At 45.6% G+C, this 13,157-nt stretch overlaps 1 protein-coding gene across 1 annotated transcript in view; it reads left to right on the top strand.

The window, feature by feature from the left end:
• bet1l (Bet1 golgi vesicular membrane trafficking protein-like) overlaps window positions 1-13,157 on the top strand; it is a 59,976-nt gene that overhangs the window by 40,795 nt on the left and 6,024 nt on the right. The window contains exon 2 of the mRNA XM_067994280.1: window positions 7,124-7,215. Coding sequence (XP_067850381.1) covers window positions 7,124-7,215 — 92 coding nt within the window. The remainder of the gene's footprint in view (window positions 1-7,123; window positions 7,216-13,157) is intronic.

The following is a 13,157-nucleotide window of genomic DNA, read 5'->3' as shown; positions in this document are numbered from 1 at the left end:
TGAAGAAATTTCTCCTCATCTCAGTCCTGTATCCTGACACTGTGACCCCTCGTTCTAGACCCCCAGCCAGGGGAAGCATCCTCCCTGCATCCAGTCTGTCTCGCCCTGTCAGAATTTTATACGTGTCAATGAGATCCCCTCTCATTCTTCTAAACTCGAGTGAATACAGGCCTAGTCGGCCCAATCTCTCCTCATACGACAGTCCTGCCATCCCAGGAACCAGTCTCCCTCTGTATAAACTCTCCTACCCATATTCATGACATCGACCTTGACATCTCTCGTGACACCTCTAGTGTCTTGTCTCAATCACTGACAGGACCATTTACCGCCATTTCCTCACCACCACATCCCTGTACCCTTTCCAACCCCAGTTCTTGAAAAAACACTCTCCCAGGTCACTTGCAATGGCTCCCAACGGCCTAGCCTTTGGCCCTGCGTTTGGCACAAACTTCTGCAGCTGTCGATCTACTCAAACACTCCCTCGCCTCTTGCCTTTACTGCCCTATTCCCAGTAAAAGCCCGTACACTCTTCAACCCTGGTCCTTCCCTCGGTCTGGCCCTCATCTTTGCTCCCTCGAGTCCAAGGAGCGCGGACTTGAGCATATCTGGCACACAACTGGTTTAGCCGTCCATCACCACATCTGGCTGGACCTGGGAATGCCATTTCTCCTCCAAGTCACACACTGTCCTGAATTGGATGTATATTGCTGTTCCTTCATTGTCGCTGCGTCAATATCCTGTAATAACATCATCGTGGAGCGCCATTGCAATGGTGACTGCCCCAACCACAATCTCAGGGCATAAAGAGATGGGCAAAAGATGTGGCCTTGCATATACATCCTGAGAACAAATAAAAATGATCAATGGTATCCTGATAATTGGCAAGAATCAGGTCCAGATGGGAGTCGCTCTTCCTGGAATCCTTGACATGTTGGGTTGGAAAGTGATCTTGGCCGGTGTTTACTCGTCTGATTCTGTTGCTTCACTGCTGTTCAGGAATTCCCAGTTTATATTGGGGTGACTGAAGTTACCAGTTAATATAACATTGTCGTTACCCTCCTTATCTCATCATATAACATGTTGTTGCCATCCTTATCCTGCCCAGGAGAATTCTGATGTTTACTCTGTCTTCCACCTGCTCATTAAGTTAAATCAGAGTATTTCATTTTGTGTCTTCCCTAAGAATATTCACCTTTACAATTCTCCAAATTCTTCTTAACATACGAAGCTACCTTCTAATCTTTTCTATCTGTCCGGAATGTATAATTCTCCAGTGGTTAAACTCATTCCCATCTCCTGGGGTGAGCTACATTTCTGTAGTTTATCCACCTGTTACAGATGCCTCTGACTGCAGCATCATATTCCCCATACCTCTGCGATTCAGTGAGAGGTGCTAAATAGTACTCTGTACCTTTCTCTTGGATTTACTCCTCTTTGTCATTCTCGCTCCCTCTTCACCACCTCCAGGCTCTGCTTTGTCCATTTTTAAAGTCTGAGCTCCTCCTCCCATATATCTGGTTTATGGGAACCTGGATTGCTGCTCCTATATTAGCAGCCAGTAGGAACATAGGAACAGGAGTAGGCCATTCAGCCCCTTGAGCCCGCTCCGCCATTTGATAAGATCATGGCTGATCTGTGATCTAACTCCATATACCTGCCTTTGGCCCATATCCCTTAATACCTTTGGTTGCCAAAAAGCTATCTATCTCACATTTAAATTTAGCAATTGAGCTAGCATCAATTGCTATTTGCAGAAGAGAGTTCCAAACTTCTACCACCCTTTGTGTGTAGAAATGTTTTCTAATCTCGCTCCTGAAAGGTCTGGCTCTAATTTTTAGACTGTGCCCCCTACTCCTAGAATCCCCAACCAGCGGAAATAGTTTCTCTCTATCCACCCTTTCTGTTCCCCTTAATATCTTATAAACTTCGATCAGATCACCCCTTAACCTTCGAAACTCCAGAGAATACAACCCCAATTTGTGTAATCTCTCCTCGTAACTTAACCCTTGAAATCCGGGTATCATTCTAGTAAACCTACGCTGCACTCCCTCCAAGGCCAATATGTCCTTCCGAAGGTGCGGTGCCCAGAACTGCTCACAGTACTCCAGGTGCGGTCTAACCAGGGTTTTGTATAGCTGCAGCATAACCTCTGCCCCCTTGTACTCTCGTCTGTCTGATCTTGCCTTGCAGCCGGCATGTAATAATCCCAAGGAACAAAATGGTGCCCAGTGTCATGTCAGCAATGTGAAGGAAATTGGGCCGAGCACAGAATCTTGCGGCTGTTACATAAACAAACTAGTGATGCAACGCCTGTGTGACTGGTACATGGACGTTGCACGGTTATTTGTTCTCACTGATTTACTGGGTTTACATTTGTGGTCAGAGAAATATTGACCGATTGTACGGTTTTAAGCACCAATCTCAATTGCTGTAAGGTTGTACAGTTTTTTTTCCCATGTTGTAATTCTCCCCTCCTCTAGGGAAGGTACTGATTAGTGTTGGGGTTCACTTGCGCACGCATCCACCAGTATCTTGCCTAAGCACCTATTTATCTATACAGGGTCACAGTATATGAGTAATTTGAGACATGACGTGTGGTGAGTGTAACAGGCTCGGGAGGAACAGGTGACTTTGGACCTGTGGTTCCCAAAGCTCTCCACCACTGGGGGATTTCCTCGCCTCATGTCTGGGTCTGTTGTCGACTCATTGATGGCGATTGATTGCTGTGATTAGTCAACAACTCCATTATATGTTGTATCGAGCGACTACCAGGATGGTAGAAGGCGAACTAGATGGACTTTAGTCTAGGTCAACTATTTGATTACAAGACACAGTGTAGCTGAAGCCCACAGATTGAATAGCAATCGGGAGCAGGTACCCTGGCCAAATAGTTTTTTTTCCCCTCCCCATCATAGTCCAGTTACAATGGGCCAGAATTTGCCAACAAAATAACGGTGAGGTTAATGGCGCTCGCCGTTATTTACGCACAAATGCTACAGCAACTCCGGGCAAGGGCAGATCGCGGTTAAGCGCGGAAACCCAAAGGTTGCTGGCCGAGACGTGCTGCTCCACCATTAGCTTCACAAAATTGGCATCTCGCTGTCCGACTCACCACTGAAACACATTGAATGGCGTAAATTAGCTGTATTTTCGCGGTAGATACGGACTAAACTCGCAAAAGTTAACTCTTGTCCATTTCAGTCTAAGTCCCCTTTTAATGACGTGATGAGTGTTAATTACTGCCAGTCAACGTCTCGGCCTCTGAAAATTAACTATTCGAAGTGTGGAGTCTCATTCCTTCAGGTTTTAATTGTTGGAGATTTTTAAAAAGTAAAATGTTTTAATTTCCTTTGTCTCTTTTATCTCTCTCTCTCTTAATCCAGTCTTTCTTTCCCTCTCTCCATTTCTCTTTCTGTACCTGATTTCACACTTCCTTCTCAGTCCTTGCAGTGTTACTTTCACAATTCTTCAATCTGATTGGTGAAGGAGATACCCAGTTGCTTGCCCTGTTCACTCAGGTCCCAGATGCCCTGGTCCCCTCATTGCGACGATATCAGCTTGCACTTTCAGCAACTTGTCATGTAAGAAATTTAAAAACCTAAACATGCAAGGGCAAATCTAACTAATGGCATGTGCCTTTAGATGCCCTGCTACAGCAAAATTACGGCCCATTATCTCTACAGCCACCCTAAGATCAGCTAACCATGTAAGAAATAGTTTAGAAGGAAAATACTTAACCCTTGTAGACTGTTTCTATCTTTGTTTTCTAAGTATTTGTACCCTCAGTAATTTGCTGCATTTTTCTCTGTATAATCTTGTAAATAAACTTGATTTAATTTTTAGCCTGGATGGAACAATCTGATGCTGTGGTTTTAAACCACTTTTTGGTGTAGACAGGACTGTGTGTTCTGAGCATCCCACGTGGTCTGTGGTGGGACTCGCTGTGGGTGAACGGTAATGATTAAACCCGTGGCATTCTATCCCACTCACGGTGCACACAAAGAGGTGGTTTTGGTTTATGGCAGACTTGGTCTGCATATGGACACTACCTTTTTGGCATTAACACAACTTCAAAGAAACATAAATTGTAACTTATACACAGAATTAACATTTGCATTGTTACATTTACCGCACTTTAGGAAGGATGTGAAGGCCTTGGAGAGGGTGCAGAGGAGATTTACTAGAATGGTTCCAGGGATGAAAGGCTTCAGTTATATGGAGAGACTGGAGAAGCTGGGGTTGTTCTCCTTATACTAGACACAGTTAAGGGGAGATTTAATAGAGGCGTTCAAAATCATGAAGGGTCTTGATAGAGTAAATAGGATAAAGATTGAACAGGCTGGGGACTCATTTCTCTTTTTTAAAAAAAGACTGAGGGATGACCTGATAGAGGTCTTTAAGATTATGAAAGGGTTTGATAGGATAGACGTAGGGAAAATGTTTCCATTTGCGGGCAAGACCAGAACTTAGGGGCCATAAATACAAGATAGTCGCTAATAAATCCAATAGGGAATTCAGGAGAAACTTTACCCAGAGAGTGGTGAGAATGTGGAACTCGCTCCCACAAGGAGTAGTTGAGGCGACTAGCATCGATGCATTTAAGGGGATGCTCGATAAACACATGAGGGAGAAAGGAATAGAAGGATTTGCTGATAGGGTGAGCTGGAGTAGGGAGGGAGGAGCATAAACACTGGCACTCATTCACTCAGAGCGTTGTGAATCTTTGGAATTGTCTACCCCAGAGGGCTGTGGATGCTCAGTCGTTGAGTATATTCAAAGCTGAGATCGATAGATTTTTGGACTCTAGGGGAATCGAGGGATATGGGGATCGAGCGGGAAAATGGAGTTGAGGTTGAAGATCAGCCATGATCTGATTGAATGGCGGAGCAGGCTCGAGGGGCCGTATGGCCGACTCCTGCTCCTATTTCTTATGTGCTTGTGTGTGTTCTTAAATCAGTTGGGCCGAATGGCCTGTTTCTGTGCTGTAATTAATAAGTGAGTTAATCTGACCAGGCGCACAGTTCCAGTCAGAAGTGGGCATGCTGGAAGCTATTTCTGCAGACGTCCAGCAATAACGATGGTAAAGCTTAGCAAACACTCAGCGGAAAAGCAGATTGAGACATTAACACCGATGCAGGAAAGGGCGAGGCTCTGAGGGCCCAGGACTAACTGACATTACCAGAATTCTTCACTGATGTGGAAATGGAGGATCTGCAAGACCAACAGGGCAATAATGTTGGATGATTTTAACTAGCCTAAGATAGACTAAAATAAAGATAATGCATGTAGTCAAAGTGGGGAGCACTATTTAGAATGTATCCCAGACTGCTACCTAGATCAGTAGGTAGGAACATATGAATTAGTATACGAATAAAGACCAAGCCTGTCCAGTTCATCTTCGACCATCCTGGTGGTCGCATGATGCAACAATAATGGAGCTCTTGACGAATCATTACAATCAAACTCTATCAATTAGTCGACAACAAACTCGGTCATGAGACGAGGGGTTGAGTGTTCACTGTTCCGATGTGACTCTCTTTTAACTGAAGGTGATACATCACCATGCCGTAATTACCTGCACTGCACGCTCTTACAAAAAGAAAGGTGCTACATTTATATAGCACCTTTCATGTCCTCAAGACACCCAAAAGTGCTTCACAGCCAATAAATTACTTTGCAATGTAGTCACTATTTTGTCGGCAGCAAATTTGCACACGGCAAGGTCCCATAAACAGCAATGAGGTAAATGGCCAGTGAATCTGTTGTGGTCGTGCTGGTTGAGGGATCATTGTTAGCTCGGACTCGGAGAGACTTCTGCTTTTCGTCGGATAATGCCGTGCGATCGTTTGCATCCACCCGATCCAGGCAGGCAGGACTTTGGTTCAACCGAAATATGGGACCTCAAAGTACCAGTCTAGATTATGACCAGTGCTGGAATGGGAGCTTCAATCATGACCTTCGACTGAGGGGAGTCAGAGGTGCTTTGGATCAAAAAAGAATAGAACAGGGTACTTTCGAAATGGTAAAAAGTTAAAAACAGTGGATGTCCAAAGGGACTTAGGGGTTCAGGTACATAGATCATTGAAGTGTCCTGAACAGGTGCAGAAAATAATCAATAAGGCTAATGGAATGCTGGCCTTTATATCTGGAGGACTGGAGTACAAGGGGGCAGAAGTTGTGCTGCAGCTACACAAAACCCTAGTTAGACCGCACCTGGAGTACTGTGAGCAGTTCTGGGCACCGCACCTTCGGAAGGACATATTGGCCTTGGAGGGAGCGCAGCGTAGGTTTACTAGAATGATACCCGGACTTCAAGGGTTAAGTTACGAGGAGAGATTACACAAATTGGGGTTGTATTCTCTGGAGTTTCAAAGGTTAAGGGGTGATCTGATTGAAGTTCATCAGATATTAAGGGGAACAGATAGGGCGGGTAGAGAGAAACTATTTCCGCTGGTTGGGGATTCTAGGAGTGGGGGGCACAGTCTAAAAATTAGAGCCAGACCTTTCAGGAGTGAGATTCGAAAACATTTCTACACACAAAGGGTGGTAGAAGTTTGGAACTCTCTTCCGCAAACGGCAATTGATACTAGCTCAATTGTTAAATTTAAATCTGAGATAGATAGCTTTTTGGCAACCAAAGGTATTAAGGGATATGGGCCAAAGGCAGGTATATGGAGTTAGATCACAGATCAGCCATGATCTTATCAAATGGCAGAGCAGGCACGAGGGGCTGAATGGCCTACTCCTGTTCCTATGTTCCTACTGAGCCAAACTTAAGGAAGGCAGAGAGAAGACAGCAGAGGATCTGACCACAATTTTTGAGTCCCCAAATATTCACTTGTGCTGTGGGACTGGAGGGTCACCAATGGAGCAGCTTTGTTCGAGAAAGAATAAGATGTTTAACTGGCTCTCCATAGACCAGCTAGTTTAATCTCGTGGGTAATTTCTTTGAATTCATAATTGGAGACAAAATCAGTAAGCATGTGGCAATGCTTTGGTTGATGTATTGGATTTGTTCCTTCCGACCATTCTGAGCGTTTGTTTGTGAGTATTCTCTTGTAATCTGCAGCATCCTTCGATCTGCATTCACATGCTGGCCATTTCTCTCTTTTTTCCCCTCCAGGCCTCGGTTCCGGTGCAATGGACCAAATGCTCGATGCAGAAAACAAACGAATGGCAGATAACTTGTCCAGCAAAGTCTCCCGGCTCAAATCGGTTTGTCAGGTTTTTATTTTAACATTTTTCATAGAATCATAGAAGTTACAACATGGAAACAGGCCCTTCGGCCCAACATGTCCATGTCGCCCAGTTTATACCACTAAGCTAGTCCCAATTTCCTGCACTTGGCCCATATCCCTCCATACCCATCTTACCCATGTAACTGTCCAAATGCTTTTTAAAAGACAAAATTGTACCCGCCTCTACTACTGCCTCTGGCAGCTCGTTCCAGACACTCACCACCCTTTGAGTGAAAAAATTTCCCCTCTGGACCCTTTTGTATCTCTCCCCTCTCACCTTAAATCTGTGCCCCCTCGTTATAGACTCCCCTACCTTTGGGAAAAGATTTTGACTATCTACCTTATCGATGCCCCTCATTATTTTATAGACTTCTATAAGATCACCCCTTAACCTCCTACTCTCCAGGGAAAAAAGTCCCAGTCTGTCTAACCTCTCCCTATAAGTCAAACCATCAAGTCCCGGTAGCATCCTAGTAAATCTTTTCTGCACTCTTTCTAGTTTAATAATATCCTTTCTATAATAGGTTGACCAGAACTGTACACAGTACTCCAAGTGTGGCCTTACTAATGTCTTGTACAACTTCAACAAGACATCCCAACTCCTGCATTCAATGCTCTGACCAAATTGTGAAACCAAGTATGCTGAATGCCTTCTTCACCACCCTATCCACCTGTGACTCCACTTTCAAGGAGCTATGAACCTGTACTCCTAGATCTCTTTGTTCTATAACTCTCCCCAACGCCCTACCATTAACGGAGTAGGTCCTGGCCCGATTCGATCTACCAAAATGCATCACCTCACATTTATCTAAATTAAACTCCATCTGCCATTCATCGGCCCACTGGCCCAATTTATCAAGATCCCTTTGCAATCCTAGATAACCTTCTTCACTGTCCACAATGCCACCAATCTTGGTGTCATCTGCAAACTTACTAACCATGCCTCCTAAATTCTCATCCAAATCATTAATATAAATAACAAATAACAGCGGACCCAGCACCGATCCCTGAGGCACACCGCTGGACACAGGCATCCAGTTTGAAAAACAACCCTCTACAACCACCCTCTGTCTTCTGCCGTCAAGCCAATTTTGTATCCAATTGGCTACCTCACCTTGGATCCCATGAGATTTAACCTTATGTAACAACGTACCATGCGGTACCTTGTCGAAGGCTTTGCTGAAGTCCATGTAGACCACGTCTACTGCACAGCCCTCATCTATCTTCTTGGTTACCCCTTCAAAAAACTCAATCAAATTCGTGAGACATGATTTTCCTCTCACAAAACCATGCTGACTGTTCCTAATTAGTCCCTGCCTCTCCAAATGCCTGTAGATCCTGTCCCTCAGAAGACCCTCTAACAACTTACCCACTACAGATGTCAGGCTCACCGGTCTGTAGTTCCCAGGCTTTTCCCAGCCGCCCTTCCTAAACAAAGGCACAACATTTGCTACCCTCCAATCTTCAGGCACCTCACCTGTAGCGGTGGATGATTCAAATATCTCTGCTAGGGGACCCGCAATTTCCTCCCTAACCTCCCATAACGTCCTGGGATACATTTCATCAGGTCCCGGAGATTTATCTACCTTGATGCGCGTTAAGACTTCCAGCACCTCTCTCTCTGTAATATGTACACTCCTCAAGACATCACTATTTATTTCCCCAAGTTCCCTAACATCCATGCCTTTCTCAACCGTAAATACCGATGTGAAATATTCATTCAGGATCTCACCCATCTCTTGTGGTTCCGCACATAGCTGACCTTGTTGATCCTTAAGAGGCCCTACTCTCTCCCTCGTTACTCTTTTGCCCTTTATGTATTTGTAGAAGCTCTTTGGATTCTCCTTTGCCTTATCTGCCAAAGCAATCTCATGTCTCCTTTTTGCCCTCCTGATTTCTCTCTTAACTCTACTCCGGCAATCTCTATACTCTTCAAGGGATCCACTTGATCCCAGCTGTCTATGCATGTCATATGCCTCCTTCTTTTTGACTAGGGCCTCAATCTCCCGAGTCATCCAAGGTTCCCTACTTCTACCAGCCTTGCCCTTCACTTTATAAGGAATGTGCTTACCCTGAACCCTGGTTAACACACTTTTGAAAGCCTCCCACTTACCAGACGTCCCTTTGCCTGCCAACAGACTCTCCCAATCAACTTCTGAAAGTTCCTGTCTAATACCCTCAAAATTGGCCTTTCCCCAATTTGGAATTTTAACTTTTGGGCCAGACCTATCATTCTCCATAGCTATCTTAAAACTAATGGAATTATGATCACTGGTCCCAAAGTGATCCCTCACTAACACTTCTGTCACCTGCCCTTCCTTATTTCCCAAGAGGAGGTCAAGTTTTGCCCCCTCTCTAGTCGGGCCATCCACATACTGAATGAGAAATTCCTCCTGAATACACTCAACAAATTTCTCTCCATCCAAGCCCCTAATGCTATGGCTGTCCCAGTCAATGTTGGGAAAGTTAAAGTCCCCTACTATTACCACCCTATTTTTCTTGCAGCTGTCTGTAATCTCCTTACATATTTGCTCCTCAATTTCCCTTTGACTATTTGGGGGTCTGTGGTACAATCCTATCAAAGTGATCTCTCCCTTCTTATTTTTCAGTTCTACCCATATAGACTCAGTGGGCGAACCCTCGGATATATCCCCTCTCACTACTGCCGTGATGTTCTCCCTAATCAAGAACGCAACTCCCCCTCCTCTCTTGCCTCCTGCTCTATCTTTCCTATAGCATCTGTACCCTGGAACATTGAGCTGCCAGTCCTGCCCCTCCCTTAGCCATGTTTCAGTAATAGCTATAACATCCCAGTCCCATGTACCCATCCATGCCCTGAGTTCATCTGCCTTGCCCATCAGACTTCTTGCATTGAAATAAATGCAGTTTAATCTAGACTTCCCTTGGTCTTTGCCCTGCTTTCTCAGACCATCTGTCCGATCATGTTCTGTACACTCTCCCTTACTGCCTTTTGTTTCTGTCACCATTTTATTTCCCACTGACTTCCTGCATCGGTTCCCATCCCCCTGCCACATTAGTTTAAACCCTCCCCAACAGCACTGGCAAACACTCCCCCTAGGACATTGGTTCCAGTCCTGCCCAGATGCAGACCGTCCAATTTGTACTGGTCCCACCTCCCCCAGAACCGGTTCCAATGGCCCAGGAATTTGAACCCCTCCCTCTTGCACCATCTCTCAAGCCACGTATTCATCCCAGCTATCCTGTCATTCCTACTCTGACTAGCCCGTGGCACTGGTAGCAATCCTGAGATTACTACCTTTGAGGTCCTACTCTTTAGTTTAACTCCTAACTCCCTAAATTCAGCTTGTAGGACCTCATCCTGTCTTTTACCGATATCGTTGGTGCCTGTATGCACCACGACAACTGGCGGGTCCCCTGGCAGAGATATTTGAATCATCCACCGCTGCAGGTGAGGTGCCTGAAGATTGGGGGGTAGCAAATGTTGTGCCTTTGTTTAAGCCTCATCTCAGAATAATCAGTGATCGTAAAATGCTGGACATTCCTTGTTGTCTGGTTTCCTTTCATCCAATATCGATGGGAAGGTTTTGGAATGGAATTGTGATGCTGATTAATGGAACAAAGTGGACTCCTGTTCGGTGGAGTTCCCCCCAGATTAACTCAATCCTATTTTTAAAATGCTACAGTACAGTAATCCTCAAGGCCTTCATTAGTTTTAGTTGGGAAGACTGATGGATGCCTGGGGATGCGACGATGTTGCAGCATCTCACCTGCCCCTGGTCTGTGATAACCTTTAGAATTCATCAATTTGATTGTGTTTGATCAGCAAATGATAGATTTGGAGTATAACCAGTAACTAACGAAACTAATATTTAACTGGAACAGTTTAAGCTGCACCACCACACAATTCAGATTTTTGTCCATATTTTTTCTGAAGAGTATTCATCACAATAATGATGCTGAGACCCGAGGGAACAATTGTGTAAGTTCAAAGATATGATTCCAAAATAACAGGATTGGTTGTTCGAAATTCAGCTGATCTGTTCCAGTCAAATGCAATAAAGATGAACTTCTCCAGAGGGGAGAGTTTAATGCACTGGAAGAATAATAACAACCGAGTCTATTTCTGTGCAGCACTTCGAACATGGGAAATGTTCCAAGGCACATCACAGAGAAGTGAGGAAAATGGATGCCCTGACCAAGGAGAAGAGATTAGAAGAGATCAAACGCTTTCTCAACGTGGGGGGCCTTGAAGGAGGAGAGGGCGATGGTTTAGGGAGGAAATTCCAGAGAGCGGGGCCGAGTTGGTTAAAAGCATGGCCGCCAATGATGGGACGAAGCGAGTGGGGATTGCACAAGAGGCACAGGATCAGAGAATTGGGGTTCAGGTTGTGGGGCTAGCAGAGGTTACAGAGGTAGGGAGGTAGATATGGAGGGAGGAAAGCTGACCAGGACAGCATTGGAATAGTCAAGTCTGGGGATGACAGAGACGTGAATGAGGGTTTGAACGGTAGATGGGCTGAGTTACAGAGTTGGGAGCAGGTGGTTTTATAACAGAGAAGATATGGAGGTTAGAAACTCAACTCAGGATTGAATAGCCAAGGTTGCAAAGACTGGGCCTGCGGCAGGTGGTGAGCGAACCAACACGAGGGGAAAAACTGACTTGACCTCGTCCTCACCAATCTACCTGTCGCAAATGCATCTGTCCATGACAGTATTGGTAGGAGTGACCACTGCACAGTCCTCGTGGAGACGCAGTCCCATCTTCGCACTGAGGATACCATCCAACGTGTTGTCTGGCACTACCACCGTGCTAAATGGGATAGATTCAGAACAGATCTTGCAGCTCAAAACTGGGCATCCATGAGGTGCTGTGGGCCATCAGCCGCAGCAGAATTGTATTCCAGCACAATCTGTAACCTCATGGCCCGACATATTCCTCACTCTACCATTACCAACAAGCTAGGGGATCAACCCTAGTTCAATGAGGAGTGTAGAAGAGCATGCCAGGAGCAGCACCATGGGTACCTCAAAATGAGGTGCCAACTCAGGACTACATGCATGCTAAACAGCGAAAGCAACATGCTATAGACAGAGCTAAGCGATTCCACAACCAACGGATCAGATCCGAGCTCTGCAGTCCTGCCACATCCAGTCGTGAATGGTGGTGGACAATTAAACAACGAACGGGAGGAGGAGGCTCTGCAAACATCCCCATTCTCAATGATGGCAGAGTCCATCACGTGAGTACAAAAGACAAGGCTGAAGCGTTTGCAACCATCTTCAGCCAGAAGTGCTGAGTGGAAGATCCATCTCGGCCTCCTCCCGATATCCCCACCATCACAGAAGCCAGTCTTCAGCCAATTCGATTCACTCCACGTGACATCAAGAAACGGCTGAGTGCACTGGATACAGCAAAGGCTGTGGGGCCCGACAACATCCCAGCTGTAGTGCTGAAGACTTGTGCTCCAGAACTAGTTGTGTCTCTAGCCAAGCTATTCCAGTACAGCTACAACACTGGCATCTACCCGACAATGTGGAAAATTGCCCAGGTGTGTCCTGTCCACAAAAAGCAGGACAAATCCAATCCGGCCAATTACCGCCCCAACAGTCTACTCTCAATCATCAGCAAAGTGATGCAAGGTGTCATTGACAGTGCTATCAAGCGGCACTTACTCACCAATAACCTGCTCACCGATGCTCAGTTTGGGTTCCGCCAGGACCACTCGGCTCCAGACCTCATTACAGCCTTGGTCCAAACATGGACAAAAGAGCTGAATTCCAGAGGTGAGGTGAGAGTGACTGCCCTTGACATCGAGGCAGTGTGTGGCACCAAGGAGCCCTAGTAAAATTGAAGTCAATGGGAATCAGGGGGAAAACTCTCCAGTGGCTGGAGTCATACCTGGCACAAAGGAAGATGGTAGTGGTTGTTGGAGGCCA

The sequence above is a fragment of the Heptranchias perlo genome, chromosome 12 (assembly GCF_035084215.1).
Source record: "Heptranchias perlo isolate sHepPer1 chromosome 12, sHepPer1.hap1, whole genome shotgun sequence".
NCBI lineage: Eukaryota > Metazoa > Chordata > Chondrichthyes > Hexanchiformes > Hexanchidae > Heptranchias > Heptranchias perlo.
The sequence above is the reverse complement of the archived record's forward strand: the minus strand, read 5'-3'. Positions and strand labels throughout refer to the sequence as shown.